This window comes from Notolabrus celidotus, chromosome 14 (assembly GCF_009762535.1).
Source record: "Notolabrus celidotus isolate fNotCel1 chromosome 14, fNotCel1.pri, whole genome shotgun sequence".
NCBI classification, from domain to species: Eukaryota; Metazoa; Chordata; class Actinopteri; order Labriformes; family Labridae; genus Notolabrus; species Notolabrus celidotus.
Genome location: NC_048285.1, coordinates 26,736,003 through 26,757,372, shown reverse-complemented (window position 1 = coordinate 26,757,372; position 21,370 = coordinate 26,736,003). Strand labels below are relative to the sequence as shown.

Here is a 21,370-nt window from a genome sequence, read left to right as displayed (position 1 = left end):
AAATACAAAAAAAACACAAGGACAGAGTATTACAACTCAACATGGATTTATTTGGTTCTGTTTTGCCAATTAAAGAACAGCGCTGTTTGCTCAGGATGTCTTAGATCAGCTCAGACACAGGACTTGTTCAGGCACACACACACTCAGTGGATGCAAGGCAGCTTCTTTGCTCAGGTTTAAAGGGCACCATTTTTGAGATGAGGAGGACTTCTTTGGGTTCATAAGAAGAGAAAGGAAGGTGACACGTCTGTCTTTTCAACCTTTGTTTCCCTCAGTCTCCTTTTTATCATGCTCATTGTGTGGGATCAGCAGCCATGTCCAGCTGTTCTCTTCTGTTTAATTTCAAGTTTTAATCCTTATATTTGACACTCAGGAAATATTAAATCATTTGACAGAGCCTGGGTTGTTGGAATTCTCCATGTTTAGTACCGGGGAACAGTTTCTCCTTTTTTTTCTCAGATTAACTGAGGAAAGAGGGAAAGAGCAAAACTTCGAAGCAGCGCTCTCACACCTTACACAAAGGTCCTGGTGACTCGGGAAGGATGAAAAATTGAGTCAAGCGGTTAAAAGATGTGCGAGACGGGCTCATTTCCACTGATGATGACAGTCATTCTTTAGAGCTACACCGTGTCTGGCTGAATTCTTCCCGGGTCTCTCCGGATCGTCTCAGCCTCTAAGCCTAATTTGCTAATGACAGGAGAGCTGAGAAGCAATAAATGTCATCGCTCCGCTGCAATTTATCACCGTCTGCAATTATGCTCCTTAATACACTGTATTAAATAAAGCAAAGAAATGGCGTATGAAAATTACTCCGAGTGAGATGTTAGAGAGATGGTAACAGATAGTAGTTTAGTTAAATGTATAAGAAATAGCTGCATCTGTGCACTGCAGCTTCTCAGCTCCCTGTGTCACACTGTAGTGGCTCATCGTACATTTTCATGACAGAAAACATGACTCAACTTCTTATTTCATTTGTCATGATTGTACCCATTTTCTCTGAGGTTAAAGACAAGACTTAACCCGTTGCACCTGCCACAAGCAGTGAATCACTTCTTGCCATTTGATTTCCCTGCAAGTGTCCTCATAATGAGCCTGTTCCCCACAGAGAGGTTTGTTTTCACCCCCTGTTGTTCCTTTTTTTGTTGTCAGACGTCATCATTTTAATGCCTCCATCTTCAGCTCTCTGCTTCTCTCGCCTCTATTCTTCCAATCTTTAAACGCCAACATTCTCGCATCAGGCATAGGCAGTCACAGCTGCCTTCGCAGGTCTACTTACATCCCCCCCATGGCCCCGCCTCAACGCTCCATGCACTCACAAACATGACACTGTTGATGATTGATGAGCTAACAACTAGGCTTTGAGCTAGAAAATAGCATTGTTTTACTGGATGAATTCAATACTCTGTCTATTTTCTGTCTTTCCTTTCTGCTTTAGTATTTTTTTATACCCAACACTGCTGTCTCACTCGCATTTTTATTACTGTTTCTGATTAGATTTATTTTTGGTAGCTACCAATGAGCCACTGCAGCACATCAGGTTTTTACTGTTTGTCAACCATTGCTTAAATTTACATATTTGCAGGAGCAGAAAATAGAAGACCTGAGAGTGTTTATATTCTGTTATGAGGCTCATTACAACCAAACAATTGGAGCACATGCAATCACCTCTGAATGATCAGAACGTCATGCTCCGTGTGTTTACTTTGCTTCATGTGTTCTAATGGAATTAGGGTTGTTGTGTGTGACTTTGAACATGCCTACTGTTTGCTTAATAGGAAAATAGCTTCGGTGGAGCACTTAGCATTTTGAGAAAACAGGACGGATACTTACATTTGGGATGTTTTAATGTGACGTTCGATAATAAACCTTAATGGAGCTCTGTTTAGTTTGCCTGTAAACGGTCAAATTACGTTTTTCATTAATGAAAACTCCTGAAGGGAATGCTTTCTCTTTTTCATTCAAGGGTCTGTTGGTGCACGCAGGAAGCTTAGCATCATTGAAGACAGAGTGACTTTTTTTCTATCACAGCAAAGACTAGTGTATCTGTACAGCTACATACCTGGAGGCGTCAGTGACAGAATCTCAGTGTGTATGCTTGTGTTCTTCATCCTGTCCTGTTGATGTATCTTGTGCTGCTCTTTCTGTGACCTTTCCAGTAACTCCAGTTAAGCATTCATTTGCCTCTGACAGCGAGCTTTGCTTACCGTCACTTCTGCACGCTGTCAAAGTAAACAATGGAAAAATAGACCATACTAATATCTCATGTTTCCTTTGAACTTTGTGGTCACCTTCTTTATCACGGTGTTGTTCCCCTCGTCTTCCCCCTACTGCTGTCAATGTCTGCAACCATGGCAACAGCCAAAGACTTTCCAGGGCCTACAACAGGTAAATATCCCACTAGCAGTCACATTGCAAGCCAGATTAACAGTGTGTGATGCTGGATCTGGATTTGGGTCAGGACACATCACGACCTCCACACAGCATGAGCCAAACCATCACCATGCATGGATGCTCACTCTGCTGACGCCAGCTGCTTTGTCTCCAGCCATGTCACAGGCTGCATAAGTTATCACACAATATGTTTCTGTTTTGGTTCGTCTTTGCACAGAGAATAGACGGCTCGATCTGAGTGGAGCTGGTGGAGCTGGCTCAGAGAGGGTATCAGTGCCTGTGTGTCAATCTTTGATTTCAGATCATGTGGTTACGGCAGAAATGAGAGAGGAAGTCAAAATTCTTTGTGGGAACTCTTTATCTTTCACATTTCTGATTACACACTAGTTCTTGGGGGATATTTCTGTGCTCTGTTTTCTTCCTGGTACTTTTATGAATACATCTTTGTGCATAGCAGTTACAGTGATTTAGTTTGCTTTGGTTTGTATTTGTTAGAAAGTATGTGTCTTAGTTGAAAATGGAAGAGACATGAACAGAATAATTGTAAAATTGAATCATTTGTCTCCTTGTGTGCCACAGAGTTATGGGTAGTTATTATGTGAAAGTTTGTTTAGTTCCTTGTTTCATCTCAGTGTTTTGTAAAATTTGTTCCAATTTTTTGAAACTATCTTGTGATGTTGCCTCTCTCTTTTGTTTGGACTGACTTACAAATACTCAACATAAATGGAGTGAATTTAAGCGTGATGGTTGTTTACTTCCACTGTGAAGTGAAAGCATCTATGGTTAATTCTTGTTGATGTGACAAGTTCAGCAGCTGTGCACAAGCAGTTTAGCTTGTGTCATTCCTGTAAGCAGTTTTCGGCAGCTGTGTGTGATATCCAAAATGCTTATGCTCCTTGTTGACAGTGGAATAGGTTGCACAGATCATTAAATCCATCCACATACAACCAAAATGGTTGACCAACTTTTGTTCCCAAACAGTTTTACCTTCAAAGTTTGAAGTGCCTGTTTTTTCAGTCCCTGATAAAAACTATCGTGGTGGTTCTATTCTGCATGGAGTAATGAATAATAAACTGCATGTTTCATGTCTTCATTCTTTTTTCAACGTCCCACACTTTTTGGTTGCTGAAAATGAGGGTTACATTTCCTTAACAGAGCCATATAATGAGGTTTGTAGCAACATCCCCGTCGTCATTTCCCAGGGTCACTTTGCAAAAGTGAGCACCAAGCCATAGCCATTCATCAGCTTGAGATAATGAGAGCACACAAGGTGCACAGTAAAGACGCAGCCACTTACAGTTTATTACAGGACAGACACAAAGGCATGCTCCTGCTTGGGAAACCTTCAGCTCGCTCTCTGCCCGAAGGACTCCTGATGTTAAATAACACTTATTTAAAAAACCTGCAGCCGCAGAATCAGGCAGCGGGCGAGAGGAGAACACAAAAGAAAGCATGTGGAGAGGTTTTGGCAAGAACACTAAAAACATCATTCAAAGCTAGACTTCAGTTTTCTTACAGTATTTTGTTTTTCTAATTCCACTTTTTTGAATTGTGCAGAGATTTGTGGTATTTCAAATGATTATTTATTTTCTACCTTAATTTGAACACTTCAAAGCAACAATGTCAGGTTGTACCACATAAGACAGAAACTCATTTGGGAATGTTGTTCTTTGTGTGTTCAAGCTACATCTGCAGTTTTTCAGGATAATTGCAGGTGTACAATATTTTCATTGCTGTTTGAGAAATGTCTACAGCTGCATCAGACAACAGCCAAATGTCTTGCAGGTGTTAAGATAATCTCTCCACTCTTCCCTCCATTCTCTCTGTCTCTGTCTTTTACAGATCCTAATGCTTTAGGACAACACGGACCTGACCACGCTTTAATTGGCGGGGTTGTTGCAGTCGTGGTCTTCATCACTTTGTGTCTGATAATAGTTCTTGGACGATATCTGGCCAGACATAAAGGTAACTTGAGCTCCCCTTGAATAACAGTTTTCTAGCTTGGATTATATGTGTATGTCTGGCACCTTTCAGCAGGGGGTTGACTCCATGTGGCTCTGTATGTCTACAGGAACATACCTCACACACGAGGCAAAAGGAGCAGAGGACGCCCCTGATGCAGACACAGCCATCATCAATGCTGAGGGAAACCATGTGCATGCAGAAGAAAAGAAAGAGTATTTCATTTAGACTTCTGTCACTCCTCTCCTTTGTTTCATGACCACTTTCGACAGCAGACATGCAAATTTAAAGCTGCTTCGGTTTCACTACATGATCAGTTTTGCTTTACTGACTTATTCTTTTGTCTTCTCCAGAAAGCTCATGCTTGGATATGCTTCTTTTCAAAGCATTCACTGACAATATAGCCTTCTTTTTTTGTAATCAATGTAAACCATGTACAATTGGATTGTTACCATTTCAGTTTCACGGTGCCTAAATGCTGTACATTTTTCTGCGTTCCTTTCTATGCTTGCATCTTTTCTCTACTCCTCTTACTTTACCTGTTGTTCAACTTTTTGCAGATTTTTAAAACCTGGAAGCAACACGAAATGTGATAACACTGAAGTGGGAGTCTTAGAAGTTGTAGATTTCAAACTGCTTTAAAAGCAAGATATGTTCATTTTACCAAGTTTTCACATATAAACCTCAGAAAGGTCTTTTTGGGTAAGAAAAAAAGGGTTTTTGAAATGTCCTCACCACAATCATACATTCACAAAGTCATATTGACAAGACAGAAAATAGAAGCACAGTCCACGTGATTGTCTCCAGATATAATCCCGTCCCTCTTAACACTGTCTGTATATTTCTGCATTGATTTATTTTCACTTTCTACTCATGCTGTTTATTTCTTCAAACAGAGAACAAGTTAGAAAATTAAAGCACAACAGTCTGAGGACTAACATGGTGGGAAAACACATCAACTGTTACTTGTCTCAGGATTCAATTTGAGTCTAGATGGAGAGATGGGTTCTGACACGTGATAATGATTTCAGTTCACTTGCCGTTGTCGTCATGGATGAGGAACTTTAATTTTTTTGTTGGTGATTTGACGTTAGATCCAGACTGAATGAGTGGAACCTCGTTAGGGTTCATTCTTTATGTTGAATTTTATTGAACAACTATGCTCAATGTGTGGATATTGCTGTAAAATACTTTGCTAACGTGAATATTGGTGAACAATATTGTTGAATCTTGGGATCCCTGATACATTGCAATTTGTATATTAGCATATACAGTATTTAAAGTATTCCACAAGTCTTCATTTTTTCCATTTATCCAACAAGGTTGTTTTGCCTGATGGCATGTAAATAATGTGTAAGTATTCAATTTTAGTAAAAGATCCAACACTGATTATAGATTTTAATTTCAGCTCTTATTAGTTCATGACACTTTGATGAGATTGTTTTCACACTTTGGAAGATTTTTTTTAAAACAGGGATTCTAATGAATTGCTTCAAATGTAAAAAAAAAAAAAGACAAAAAATCTGGTCAAAAAATCTATGTATTTATTATTATGATTGATTGACATTTATTATATAGTAATATATTGATTGATATTATTGCTGTTACTAAAGTAGTTGTCTGACATTAACTTTTCCATTTTTTAATTCTGTAATTTATCATGAAACAATACAAGGATCACCGTTATGGCCTTTGAGTTTGCTGCAAACAGTACTAATGACATGTTGAGGCATTGGTGAATCAGACATCCCCTCACTGTAAAAAGTCACTGTATCAAAGACATCTGAACACATTGCCAATGCTCATACATGTTATTTTGTTAGTTCAATATGATGCTATAAATAACTCATTTTGTACAAAGTTTTAATGGCTGTAATTTATTTGCTTTTTATGGGGGATGTGTGAGGTTTGCTTTTTTCTCAGTATTGAATATTCATTTTTCAACTATGCCACTGTAAAAAAAAAAAAGAGAAAAGAGAGATGAAGTGCGGATTAAAATATGAACAACTTGAAAACTGCCATTTTGTTGTGACTAGGTTTGTACTTTCAAATGCTCTTTGAATTAATTCTGGGTGCTGGTGAATTGCATTACATTACCCACAGTCATAATATAAGTCTGCATATCTACAGTGATATAAAAGAGGAAATATGTTGATGGACAGTGCTTTGACCAAAGCTGCTCTATAATTGTTATTCCATGAAACTGTTGAGTATTACTCAGCCTTTAGTATTAATAATATATGCAAAGTGTTGAAGGATTAAAAAAACATGGAGCTCCTCAGGAAGATTGCCCCAGGCTCTCAGCTCCTCTCATGATTTGTGCTTTAATACAGGGTGACAAAAGGAAGACTCGAGTCTCCCAAAATTCTTCCCCGTCTCACTGGAGCTGACTTCGATATGCTTGAAGTGGCTTCATGAAACTACCCGCAGATGTCAACGCAGCAGGCTGCTGTTGCCCTTGTTTTAACAAGCTTGAAAGAGGAAGTGGGCTCAGGACAACTGGAGGCAAACCACTTTGTGATTTGACATTATGGTCAGGATTGTGAGGATACAGCTGATTGCTTTAATTGGAAGTGAAATGATAACACTTAAGATGAAAACTTCATTGATGCCCGCAGGGAAATTAGATTCTTGGAGGAGCCGACTGTAGTACCATCTAACAGGAAAAAGACAAAGGGAATAAATGTGCTAAATAGGTGCCAAATGAACATGTAAAAAAAAAACTCAGTCAAACGGCAGTAGCAGAAAAAGAAATGAAACAGAGTGGAAATAAATGTTGAGTCAACTGCAGAAGTTGCTTTGTTTTGATGTGAATAATATATATTGCTAATTTACCCTCAGGTACAGGTATTAGTGTTCATGTCTTCTAAATAACTCTAAACATGGATTACTGCAGGATGAATTTGTGCTATAAATGAGGATTAGTATACAAATAATCAAACTGTAGAGTCTTTATAAAAACACCTTGAGTAAATGAGGGGCATATGGGAAGGCTTAAATAAGTATTCCAAGAACATGAGTGTTCAACTGTGCAATGTGTCTGCATTATCTGAACAAGGCCATATGTACTAACCTGAAGTTTAATGGTCTGTGGAGACGCATTTAAAAACAACACCTCATCAAACTGACTAAAGCAAGTAATTAGAGAAACTTAGCATTTCGTGGTATTCTAAACACCTTAACATACAGTCCAACCCACCAATTTAGAAAATAAAGAGAAAGCACCTTTAATGGTCCATTACCACTGCTTCAGGAGCACAGATGAACTTTTAGAAATCTGAGGATGGATGTAATAGCCTTGTGAGGATTAGAGGGCTCATATTAAATATCTCGACATCCTTAAAGAGAGATCTCGTTCCAGGACACGAGGCGCGTGTCATTATGAGCCTCCATTCTTCAGCTCCCATTGACCTTGAGCATAATGTTGCTTCCCAGCAGACTAATGTTGCCATTATCAACACACTGTCCGGCCAACCATCTGCCTGCTACACACATCGCTTCGCTCCCCCTTCTCCTCTCACAGAGACAGTTCCCCATGCTCACTTCATAATCATTACCACCAAAAGCCCAGCCAGTTCAAATAAACATCAACTCCCACTATCACACTCCTTCCTGTTATTAAAAGCTCAGAGCTTCGTTAGGCTATGTAAATTGAGATCGACTGTCTTGAATAGTGCCTGGCAGAAAATAATGCTAAGAATCAATCATAATTTAGTAATTGGATATTTGTGGAGGGAAACTCGTGCAATCATAAATAGTGAGTAGGAAAATGGATTTTCTCTTTACCCTTGAAATGTGAGAACCAAACCCTGGGCAATGTAACAATCACAGCATGACCTCTGAGGAGGCCTTGTAAGTCTTACGAAAGTGAAGAAACTGATCCCCACTGTACCCTGTAGGCAGGGTCCATATCAGTCCTCCAGCTCACAATAAGCTCTTATCATAACAGAACAGAAGTCTCTGACAAAATCCTTCAGGGACAAATTGATATCTTAAAAAAACATTATTACACTTAAACATATGAAGTCTACTGCACAATTCTGATTTTGCAATCTTGAACATTTATTCTTGAGCTGATAGTCTGAAGTTTCCAGTCCTCTACAGTGAAACAAAACCATGCTCGTCTGCTTTCTTGTTCCACCATGAAGACTCTGGTAGGAAAGTAAAATTTTTTCTACAGTAGCCGTTTGTTTTTTTTTCTGTTTCATCCAACAGTTTTGTCTGTAGATTAGTGACAACTGGAGGAGCCTTAGCAAGCCTGTGCATGAAAATCCCTCCAACCCTGACACAAGAAGTGGTCCTTCCTTTTGGATTAAGGACACAACATTTTTTTGCAGAAATAACAGTAATTCCACTTGTTTTCACTATCCAAGCATGTAAATTGCCTTGTGTTATTCGCTGGATGATTTGCTGAGGAAGTAAAAGGATAAAAGGATTCCAGAGATTGAGTGGGATTGCAAAGCAAATACCAGTATGCTGAACAGAACTGATGAAGAAATGTTTCTCTTCTGCATCATGTTTGTAATCACATACTAAATAGGTGTTACTGTCACCATGAAGAAACCCAATGATTCTTTCTAATAGGTACAGCACTGTATTTGCAGATAACAGTAATACAATCCCCACTAAAGAATATGTCTCACCCATATTTTCTTTTCTCTAAAATTTAAGAACATTGTGTCTCCATTCATATTGCCTGCTGGGCAGAACAAGCATTTAGGACCTGGAGTTTACTTGTACTCACCGCTCTGCACCCAGAAATGGGGTGCAAGAAACAGACAGTGGAGGAGCAAATTCACAATTTCCCTTTATTCATTGACAGTTTATTCTGGTGGAGCATAGCTAAAATAAAAACAGCACATTTACAAAACTGCTGCTGCTGCTGCCTTGGAAAGGGAGTGCTTGCAGAAAATCTCATGATCATGCCAACTAACACTGCAGGTACACATTGTGGATTTGTCAAAATACCCTCAGGTAGATCCATTGAATTTTTTCTTGCTTATAGAAACATTCAAACAGCCTATTTTCCTGTGGAGCCAAGATGAGCCTTCTGCGGCCCCTCTTGACTTAAACTGCAACATTCACGGCCCATCTGCATGGCTGCTGAATCAGAGGGCTGCAGGATATTATCTTGAGATGTGTTTTGCCTAATCATATTTGATGAGATTAAACAAATCACTCACTGTTCCACTTGTGACGGGGCCAAGTGGAAGTTAGAAGGAGTCAAATGATGTGGAACAAAGAACATGAGCTTGTGTATCCCCTTGGATGCATCACCATGCCATTAGGCTAGATGAATGTGTACAGTCAGATACAATTCCCTTGTTCGCTGCATGAGGGCTTCCACTTTGTGAGACAGCAGCTCTGCTGTTTGAATCAGGCTGCATGCAGGTCCGTGGATTGATGACTGAAACAGAGCTACCCACTGTATTTTAAACTCATTCATCTACACTGGCTCACATCCTCTGTGGTGCATCTTTAAATAGCCTGCCCTGGGATTGTCTGTCTGCCATTTGATTTATTCTGTGTTGTATTTTTAGATCTAATTAAAACAAACTTTTCTGTATTGTTTGGCAGAATTTTGAATCATGCAGGCCCAGGAGAGTGCATTAAGGGAAGCCTTGTCTTGGGTCGTCTTTTTTTGGGGGAAAAAAGCCAGTACCTGTGGCATAAGGTATGCAATAAATAGTGAGCCATCTGTTTGGATCTGAGTACTTGAGATTCTTCCAAGGAACTCACCAGAGGCTTAATTAAAGTTGGAATATTAGAGAGTGGGAAACTGATGTTCCTCCAATAAAATGACAGCTATAGAAAACCCAACCATTAGTTTGATAACAGAGATTAAATTTCCTTTGGAGTGAAAAGACAGAGCTGCACTTTTATTAAAGTGTTGATCCTTAGAGGTTATCAAAAGATATCAGCCTGACTCTTTCTCTAAGGGGTGTCTTTGTACTCCTTCAATCTGTCAGTGTTTTTTAAGTCTTTTTTTATTGGAAGCTAGTTTCATTTATCTTGGTGAGTCTACCATTCCTAGCTAATGTGCTCCTGTAATAGATGCACAGGAATAGATGTACACATAGAAAATATCATACTAAATATGGAAGAGTTATACTTGATGCTTGTGGATAATTAAGCAGTTTGTGGGGGAAATATTAAGCCCCAGTTTTTGTTGAGAGATGATGTGCCACCAGTGCACTATTATCACCTCTTACTAAAAGCAACAATGCCACACCTGTGCTCTGTTGGAAGAGTGTGAGCTGCTCCAGTTGTTAGGTTGTTAGGTAAAATCTTTACTTCTACTTCTAGAAACCCTTTTGTCATTTGTAATTAAAGCACTCCTGAGTGCATCAGTGATGTGTCCAGAGAGTAAGTTCTAATGGATAACTGCTCCTCAGCTATGAGCTGTGAGGAAAGGCGATCATTTGTGTAATGGGTTTGACAAAAATGAAAAGGAATTTCAGGAATTAAAAATGAAAGAATTACAACTCCATATTAAATGAACATAACATTATATTCTTTCTCCGGTGATTCAGTTTTCATTATTGAATAACAAACCCTCTCCAATGCAAACAGCATATTAATGAGTAAACATTGTATAGAAAAGGTTCTGGCAAACGGCTGTGCTGTGCCTGCAGGAGGCCAGCTGTCTGAGTGTGGGTGGACATCATGTATTGGCATCAGCTTCATTATTATCAAGGTTCTCCTCTCCCTCCTCTGGTTGTTTCCTTTTTTCTGATATGCAAAGAAACGGCTCAGGACGTCATTGGTTTAATTGCCACGGCTAAAAATAGCTCTAGTAACACAATATATGCGTTGGCTCAATGCATTGTTTTTTTTCTCTGTAATCTTATCTATTGTATGTAAGATCATAATCACATAATCACATTATGTGTTATGGTTATTCAATTCATTCTCTTGACTGAAATTCCAACTTCATGGTTAAAGCTTTGAATCTCCATTAGTCTGCCATTCATTTTACATTTATTGTTATGTCAAGATTCCTTTGCAGAAGACGATTTTGATCTGCATTGTTTGAATAGTGTAGTTATTACTGCTTGCTCTGTAAATTAGGAATAAGTCTCATTAAATGTAAGAATAATCTGCAGATATTCTGTAATTCAACACCAAGTGTTTTAGAGCACCCATGATTTGTTCAGCTGTACACTTCATGTCCAGAATTTCATGGCAGATGAGATACTCAAAAGCTTTTGATCCCAACAGCCAGTTTTATTTTTACTTAAAAACATAAAAAATGTTTGATGTTCAGAAAAATACAGTTAGCCTGATGTCCTCTCTCAAAATGTTTGACTGAAGGAACTAGTGCGAAAATGAATCCTTGATCTTATCTGAGTACACACACAGGGACCTCCATAACCCTCCAAATCTACCTCTGTACCAAAGCCCTTGCAACTACTAAGATAAATTGCAAACAAGTTGCAAAGACCTTGTCTGATGGGTTGCAGCGAAAGTTAAAGAGTGCATACAAAAAGAGGGGAAGGGGTTGCTAAGGCTTGAATACTTCTCGAGCAGAGTGCCAGTCGTCTTTATGATGCCAGTCAGTGTGATGGTGAGCCTCAGGGATTACTCCAGACAGACAGCTCAGTAAGACAACTGATTAAATAGTGGTGAGAAGAGAGAAATGTTTAATTCAGCCATATTTAGTATTCATGGGATGGATAGCCATACAAGAGTTCACCTTGAGGGGTCGTCAGGAGAGAAGGTCCAGAATCCCAAAGAGCTGCCTGGCCAAGTTTCCACAGAGCACTTGGAAACACAAAGTGATTGTGCTTTTAATTGCTTTGATTATCCAGTTTACTTTGGCTGAATTGAAAATGGTAATGCAACACAAAGCAAATTAACAGATTGATATGCTGTGAAAAGGAGTTCTGTTGTGTAGCTCCTGTGACAATGTGATGAATCTACCATTAGAATCAATGCACAGCTTCAACTGGTGGATGCAAATGAACACATTCCTCATACACCCAGTCTGATGCATTAATCCATTACAGTCAACTTTAATATGCTGCATTCTCTCTCATACGAGTCCGTAGAGTTTAACTGTGGATTATTTCCATTACATATTTGTTAGGTTAGTTAAAGCACATAAGGGATAAAACCACTGTGGTGTGCATCTTTTTCAGGACTTTGAAGATTTCTAAGCACAAGTTTTGGGGACTCTTCTTCATAATGCTTCCTAAAGCCTGTGTTCAGTCTCTGCAGCTTCAAGTAACTCAAAACAATGCTATTTATTTTAGCTTGGCTCTGTGAGACAGTGCCAGCCATAGACAAATGATGAAATCCCTGTGTTGAAATGCCTCACTGTGACGTTCAAAACTAATTCAATTATATGCATCACCAGTTCAATAGACCTACAGAATTGGGTTATTGTCTGAAATGAAGAAAAAAACGAGAAAAATACCACCAAATCATGGCTGAATGGAGTTTAATGTAAAAATGATTTTCACAAAGAGTTGCTAAAATTGGCTTCAAGAACAAGGTATATGATTCCTCAGTCTTTTGCTGAGCTATTTACCCGGCATCAGCTGCAGATTTAAACATGCATATTTAAAACCTATAGCAGAGAGATAAAAATACTATTACAGTCTCCCCATTGAGTATCTATATCTGCTCAAAAGCATTCAATAAATGGTCTGTATGTTACCAGATATACTGACATTTAAGCTATTATTCATGCTGCACATATGAGCTCATATTTTATATTATAAAAGATGCATTTTATTATATCATCAGGGATCCCTTTTAAATGCAGCCTCTACTCATGGGTTTGCTTTGACATTAGAATATGTCATAACCTGTGTATGAAAATGTTAAGTGCTAAAAAGTGGGGCTTAATGTAACGTTTTTATCAATTCAGTGAATGACATTAACAGAAAAGGTTAAATACATCACGAATAGAATTTATTTCAAACAACTGCAACCCAACATACAGACTGAATATGTCACTGCCATTAGTATACCACATATGTACAGTGGTGTTTGTTTCTCACACTGTATAGGCTTGCTCATTATAATAAAAAATAAACATATGTAGGTGTTGATCAGTATTGCATTGCATCAAACGTGATGTGAATAAATCTGTGGAAAGTCAATATGGATGATTTGATTGATGAGAACCAGTAGATTCCAGAAATTTCATCAGTGGGAAAAATCTCCAACAGCAAAGTTAACTGAGCCACTCTTGTTTTTATTCCCTTAAATTGTTCATGTTTCCTCCTCTCAATGTCATCCCAATAATACAAATATGCTCCTTGAATCTTAGTGGTTTAAGTACTCTCCCGTCCTTTGCTTTCATTGACTCAATATGTCGCTGAATAGTGAAAGGAACATCAACATTGGCACAACCTTCGCCACCTGCACCACCTTGTCTCTGCTATTTTGTGATAATGATGTCAGCGTCGAAGAGACCCTAATAAGAGGAAACGGGACGGAACCCAAGAGATTTCCAAACGCTCAGAGCACAGCCTTGATCTGCAGGGCCATCTCATTGACACTGAAGCCCAAACCCAGAGAATTAAGCTAGGCAAGATATTCATCATACAGTAAGAAGCTTCTTTCTTCTACAACAGTCAAGCTTACTGATGTATAGTGCAATCTGTTAAATCCAGGGGCAACCACATGTCCCATTGTTTTAATTCTTTACTTAGCTTTAATGATTCAGATTACAGCACACACTCTCATAATTTTGGAGAACTCTAGGTCTTTGTGGATGATTTCACTGAGGACAGTTTGACAATTTACCAAACATCTAAACAGGTAGTGGCCCAACCTCAGTAAATGGTAAATGGTAAACAGACTTGTACTTATATAGCACTTTTCTAGACTGTCTGACCCCTCAAAGCGCTTTTACACTACTTGTCACATTCACCCATTCATACCCATTCACTCACTGATGGTAGAGGCTGCTATTTAGTGAGGGACCATCAGTATTAGCTAATCTCATTCATTCACATTCACACACCTTTGAGCAACAGAGGGAGCAATTCAGGGTTCAGTGTCTTGCTCAAAGACACTTCGGCATGTGACTGCCGCAGTTGGGATCGAACCACCAACCTTTCGATTGATAGACGACCAACTCTACCCACGGAGCCACAGCCACCCGAGTCGGTCATGGCAAAACAGGCACTAAAGGTTTATGATCTCAGTGCAAGTCTATCTAGATGTCTTAATCCAGAGTGGACGTAAACATTGAAATAAATACAATCTGTATGTTGTCACTTTAACACTTTGAATGTATATTAAGATGGACAATGCGTTTCCACCCCCTCCAAGCCAAAACACCCCCGCTGACATATTTGGCTTGGAGCCAGAGTCTGCAGTAAGGATTAGCTCATGGAGCTGCGATATTGACGTCCCACCTCATTTGCTTAGTATAATACAAATAAAACAGCACAGATCCATCTGGTCGGCACAGTTGGCAGCTCAACAGCTTCAAATGTCATTTTGAAGCACATGGTTATGTAAAGTTCAATGACTCTTGTGTTAGTGTTGGTCATCTTTTGAGCTGTACTCTGCTAATTCAGTCTACATAGAAGTGCTGGAGCCACATTTGTTAACAGTGCTGAATCATGAACGTTTCTAACTGAATGTTTAAGAAAAATGAACAGACATGATAACAGTTTGACATAATGACAGGAAGCAGGTTTGATGGTCTTATGATTTGACCCACGTCCCATCCAGTTAACAAGAAGGAGACAGGTTTAGGACCTGCAGCCAGTCAGCAGGGGGAGCTTGAAGTGTTTTGGCTTCATTTTTATAGAGCTGTCATGCTGTACATCTTTATACAGCCAATATAACAGTTAAGAAGTGATACTCACTTTACCTGTTATGCTGATATTGACCTGAGGTAGTTTTGATACCTCGAGTGTAGCTAAAGCACAGGTCAATAACAGGTCTGTTGCCCAAAATCTGTATCCAAAAGCAGAGTTAAAGCTTCTACAAACAAAATGATTTCTATTTTCACATCTGGCAGGTATATCAGGGAAGGTGCAGGGAGCAGATGCTTATGACTAAGGAGAGTTGCCATTTTCTACCTGGTTTTTCATAGTCATACCTCAGGGCACAAATCCATCATGGTTTTAGTTAGAATGGCAGTCTTTTTTTTTTTTTTTTTCTTTTTTGCAATGTCAGGATGATATGCTGGAAAATCACAAGTGCCACTCATCAGTTCACTTACCCTGTGAATGAAGGAAGAGGATATTCTTTGTGTGCAAAAGTAAACAAAGGAGCACTAAAAGATTTTCTTGTAAGCCACGAGTCAAACATTCCTCGACACATTTCCTTTGAATAAGCACTTTGGCATTTTTAAGTAAATCTTTGGACATGCCATCTGCTGCTCTGTACGTCCACTGTTATACGGTTATGGCTGTGAAGGACTGGAGAGAAAAGGTGAAGAAAAAAAAATCAATGAAGCATCTTCAAAGTCATCTGTGCATGGAATGAAATAAATTAAAGGTGCTGAGTAAAACGAATTCTGCTTTGAAAGAGCCTTTACAACTGATTTCTCACAAAGGTTGGCAATTCATACTTCACTGGTCATTGCTCTATCAAAGCTATTCAGTCATGGCTGGTGATGTTTAAGAGTTTTTCTTCATGACTTATGTCGGTTTATTTGATGTCATGTAAAATTCAGCTGATCTACTCTCAAATGAGAATAAAGATGCTCATGATGACAGGGATACTGAGAATATGAACATATTTAAGAATGTACCTGTGCAAATATCAACCTAATGATTTGATTTTGTTTTTAGTTTTATGATATCTTTATTTAATCTTTTGAAGTTAATGGGATTCCTTGATTATTGATAAGATGCTCTTTTTTCAAAAACCTACTTCAGCAATGAATCTGTCTTCAGCAGAGATGTTTTTGAATGTGTTGTTACCAAGTTAGGAGTAAATCTTTAAAAAGCCAGTTTAAGTTGCATCAGTCTGGGGGTATTTTGAGGAGGGAAGACTGTTGAGTCATAGACATACAGTGCTGTTATGATGAAAGCATCCAATGACGGATTCAGCTCAGAGACCTCGCTGTAGAAAATCGAGCTGAGGAAGGGATATTAAACAGGATGAGGGGGTGGACGAGTTTGCTCATCCTGATTCTGAGTTTCATGTCCTCAGGGACGAGCTGGAGCTGTGGAGGCACCTAGGAGTGAACCCTCTGCGATAAACAAACAGGCAGACGACTCCTCTGATGAGGCTTCTGAAGAAGAAAGTTAGGAGTCTGATTGGAGTGAGTATCCACTTCCTGAGGGTAAAGAGAGGAGCAGGACAGAACAGGACCAGCATAACCAAACCGAGCCGACCACGATGTTCTCCAGGATAAAATAGGTTTATGACCCAGATCAGGATGAACAACCCCTCCCCCATAGCCATCCCTGTATTTAATCTATGTTCATCAAAGTTATTCTGATGAATGTTTTAAATGTTAAATCATTGTAACAAAAGATTTATAAATATGTTGTTACAAAAGGCACATTAGCTTTGTTATAAAAAAAACGTGTCTTGATGTTGTGTAATGTTCAAGACCTCAGAGATAACCCTAAATGGCTTTTTGCATCATGAAATAATTATAAGATTTAATCTGCATGGTTGATTCAAGGAATCTGTTACTTAAAAACACAGTCTTCATATTTGATTCAGATAATGGCTGAATTCACCAAATTCGCCCAAATCATCTATACCCCTTTTGCAATTTTGGTCCTTGTAAATACGTCTTATCATGGATCCAGTTTTTGTTTAAAATTGTCTTAAAGATCCTACTAACACCAAGAAATCACAGGTGACATCTAACTTTGATTATAAAAGGCTGCCATCTGCTGGCAAATATAAACCAAGCACATTCTCATAGACATTCAAATCATAATGATCCTTTATTGTAAACTGTCTGTAACTTCTCTTCATCAGTTTCTTTTTTACAGTAGACACAGTCCCACATTACTTCTGATAGATACAAACATTACAAACTCATTTTTATGTATTCTATCAGTTAATGTTTTACAATCTGACCTCTGAAATACTCACTCTGGGTTCAAACTCCTTTGAATAGATAATAATGGCATTTCTTTTACAGCAGTAGAACATGTGCTGTGTCTTCTGTACGATGCCCCTAGTTTTACAAGTCTTATGATAGCGTCTGCAATGTCATGAAATGATAATGGATTTAAAGATAGATAAAAATACCTCTTAGTGTAAGTAAGGAGTGCACTTTACTTTGAATAACCCATAGACCACAAATATGATTGCAGGGGCCATAATGTTGATTTTCTGTCTTATTCGTTAATCATGATTATTTCCTTTTTTATTGCTTACTTCATTTACAGTTTTGGGTTCATGGGTGTGGTTAACCTTTTAAGTACCTGTTCAGTTGGGGGCGGGAGGTATACAAAGAGGGTGAGTGGGGTTGAGTATTTTTTGTTGACCGCCACCGTCATTATCATTGTTTATTTCGATCTATTTTGGTATTGATTTATTTTGAGTGTTTGTTAATAAATAGAAAGCTTACTTTGAACTTTGATTTTGATTCATGGCAAGACGCATCACAAGCACGACCCAATTTAGTCTCTGCTGCAACTTTCAAACTGAGCCGCTTCAATGAGGTTTGACATAATCCCCGTTACAGTGAACCCCAACGAGAGAAAAGACACAAAAACCTTTCCAATTTTCATTTTATTTTCCACCTCAGTCTTAAAGGAAAGAAGATTTAATATAAGCAGCATTTTAATTGCCCGAGTGTAATCCATAATTACGCACAAGTTATCCAACAACTAATCACAGGAGGATTGAAACTTTGAACTTTCTGTGGTTATTTAGAATGCAAAAGAGTAAAAATCAACAGATTTCATAAACAAATATCCATCTTATTGTTGACTATGGTGTGTAATTATTAATATGGTATTAAATCTGAAAATCCTTTAATAGCCTGGCAGAGATTCACGTAGTGTCATTTGAGGAAAGAAACACCTTAAAGCGAGGTGTGATCTGCTGTGAGTGCAGGGGTATTAAAATTGCAAATATAACTACAGTCCTTGAGAAACGCAGAGAGAAAAACATCTTTAAATGCATCTTTTAGAAATTATGCCTGTTAGCTAAAAAGAGATCTCTGTTTTTCACATTGAAGACGTGTTCTTTCTGCCTTTTATCCAAATTAAGTCCCTGAGCAGCATCAATAAAGAGGTAATTTATTTATCAAGCACAGACGACTATATGCTCATCAGCGTTTTATGTTCTCTCATGTGAAACACAAAACTCCTCTTAAGCTGTAATGAATGATTTTCAATCTACGTTGAAGCTTAGATTAAAAAACTCTTTTTCAGTGACAGGCCACAAAGTGATATACCTTTGTGTAATCATTCATTTGTTCAGTCAACTACCTCCCTTCAATTCCAAAGTACATCTGAAAGACATCACAACAGCCTTTCTCATTTAAAAACTGGTACAGCTGTCCGAGGTCCATGTGATTACCTCTGTTCCCATGGGGGTCAAACATTGCCTCTTCAAAGCCTGTGAATTTGCGCAGGGAGTCTATATTTTCAACAGTCCTGCTGTCCTCGCCCGAACGATCAAGGGGAATGTCCTCTCTATGTCGAATCATGATCTTCTTCCATGTCAGAACCTTCACTCTGTGAAATGGGAAAAAGTTTGGAAAATAATAAAACCTAGTACCTCAGCAGGCTTCTGGCTGTGACATCAGCTGCTAAAAATAACTACATTCAAGCTACCTGGACCAGAACTCCTCACAGGCAGATTGAGGACCTTCCACACACACAATGCCAGGCTTCCCAGGCATGCTGAATCCTGAAAGACCCAGCTCCTTGGACCACTCCAGGATGTTCTTTCTCTTGGTCTTGTTGTAGATGTGGTGACTGTAAATCCACAGTCGACTGAACACTTCCTCTGACTGTGGAGAGGCGGCCTCTTTTTTGGAAGTAGGTGTTGCAGCTAAGCTCTTGTTAATGAAGAGCTGCAGGTTGTCTTTCACCCAGTCCACAGCTGAGAGCACACACACTTCCCCGTGGCAGTTCTCCAAGAGGTATGTGTTGAGATCCGCATGGAGTTGTGTCTGTTGGGCTCTGCTGAGATCAGAACACCTGGGGCAGAACATGATTAAAATCTGATTAAAAGGTGCATTCAGAGAAAATACCTTGAAGCACAACCTCTGATGAAGATCCTGAAGATGCTCATTTGCACTAAGACACAGGACACAACAGCTACAACAGATGTGCAAGAGGTTGATAGGGTTACTTATCAATAAAGCATCTCAAAGCATATCACAAACTTAGCTTTTTGGATTGTGATATACACTGAAACATCTCTGTAAAGGAATCTCTACATGTATAAGACAGAACCTGTCCCCTTGGTTGAGAGACGATCCTGAAAAAGCTGGAGAATCCGTCCACTCATCAACAAAGGAACAAAGGTTGACACATCACCCCACCCATTAGCAACTTACATGGATTAAAATAAAAGAGATTAAGGTTTTGATTTGTATATATTGAATGGAGTCTGTGTTCAATCATGCATGTTTCAAAAACCCCACGGCCATCACTGAAAGAACTCTAACTTTCAAGCCTTTGCAAATAATCAGTGTGATAAATCTGTGAGCCAAGTCAATATCTTAGACAGTGCAAATATTCATGTACAGTCACTGGTCTGTGCTGAAACAACAAATGTGTTTATATAAGATAAACAGATTTACTTATCAACAAATCCACCTTTTATTCTTTCCTTTTTTTTAAAACAGTATTTTTTTCTTTCCTTGTTTGGCTCCCTCAAAACATCAAACTTTGAATGTGCCTTACCTGACTGTGATCTCTGGTAATACACTGGGATATTCGGATGGATAAGCACAAGATAGAATAACATCTGTCTGGTTGGAGAAACAATATGAGAGAGAGAGAAAAACAACAACACAGAAAGTGGTTATGCTGCAGCCTGCAGGACACGTGAGAGCATAATGACATCCTACGACAGTTATCATCCCTCAGTTACCCTCTCCATGCTTGCAGTGTCCAGCTTCTGTTTGATGAGAAACTGCGGTCTGGAAGCAGGAGGGCTGTCTGCAGAGCCTGAGCCCTCCACATAGTCCCTGAGCTCAGCCAGTGCCAGCTGGTCTGTGATCTCGAGCTCCTCTTGGGTGGGAAACATACTCGTCAGCAGCTCCATCTCTGCAAGCTGACACTCAGCCCACTCCAAGGAAGACATGCTGATAAAGGCAGAACTAAAAGGGACTATCTTTAGTAATGTTTTACATTAATTAGTGCAGATGTTCATGAACAGCTTTCTGTCAGAGATATCGCCGCCTAAGTTACCTTTGCGCCACGTTGTTACAGCTTGGCTAAGAAATGACATGCTGCCTTTTTAACCAGCATTTAAAATTATAACTCACATCAGGTTATATCAAGCGTTTAACACTAATACAATATCATTAAATATGCAATAATCAAAAGAGGCAGAACAAACAGACTAAGTAAGAGACGACAGTGTGGTACGAACTGCTTGAACTGTCGGTAGGTAAACGTAGACAGTAGTGATGTGTCGTTCGCGAACGATCCGGCTCTAAGAACCGACTCTTTGAAGTGAACGACGGGAGCCGGCTCCTGACTGGGAGCCTTTTTTTTTTTTTTTTTCTCGTCTTTTTCTGTTAAAGCCTCACGTGATTGGTCAAGACATGGTGGCGTCTTGACCAATCATGTGTCTACATTGAGCAGAACGGGGAGGGGAGGGGTTCCAGACCATAGACTGTAAATAAAAATGGACAGCGTTGCTCCGCCTCTTCCTGTTGTACGGGTCTGAAGCCAAAATATCCCACTCCTGGCCGCGGCCATTGTGCAGCCAGAGCCTGTGAAGCCACTGTAATAAGCTCCGCCCTACAGCGTAGCGTCACAAGACACTTTGTGTCCTTTGAAGTTTCCCTATGGCGGCTGTGAATCAAAGGAAACCCGGAAGCTATACCCTGTTTTTTAAACTCTAATAACTAACGAAGAAGAAACTTCTCAGGAAAAAG

General features: G+C 39.2%; 2 protein-coding genes across 4 annotated transcripts in view; one reads left to right on the top strand and one right to left on the bottom strand.

Annotated features, from left to right (window-relative positions):
- The window catches only part of cadm2b (cell adhesion molecule 2b), a 166,528-nt gene extending 160,154 nt beyond the window's left edge, over nt 1-6,374 (top strand). The window contains exons 9-10 of the mRNA XM_034700412.1: nt 4,234-4,356; nt 4,463-6,374. Of these exons, the coding sequence (XP_034556303.1) occupies nt 4,234-4,356; nt 4,463-4,581 (242 nt within the window). The 3' untranslated portion in view covers nt 4,582-6,374. The remainder of the gene's footprint in view (nt 1-4,233; nt 4,357-4,462) is intronic.
- An 11,641-nt stretch (nt 6,375-18,015) lies between these two features.
- On the bottom strand, nt 18,016-20,974 carry rwdd2b (RWD domain containing 2B). 3 transcript variants are annotated; one of them, XM_034700998.1, is made up of 5 exons: nt 20,676-20,925; nt 20,356-20,598; nt 20,166-20,233; nt 19,086-19,454; nt 18,016-18,986 (listed from the first exon to the last, which is right to left on the bottom strand). In XM_034700998.1, exons 2-5 carry the CDS (start codon nt 20,566-20,568, stop codon nt 18,734-18,736), a joined length of 903 nt encoding a protein of 300 aa, XP_034556889.1. In that variant the 5' UTR covers nt 20,569-20,598; nt 20,676-20,925; the 3' UTR covers nt 18,016-18,733. The 3 variants fall into 3 exon arrangements, with proteins under 3 accessions (XP_034556889.1, XP_034556888.1, XP_034556887.1); XM_034700997.1 differs by having other exon boundaries at nt 20,356-20,584; nt 20,676-20,924; XM_034700996.1 differs by having other exon boundaries at nt 20,356-20,974.
- Between the last annotated feature and the right edge of the window lie 396 nt (nt 20,975-21,370).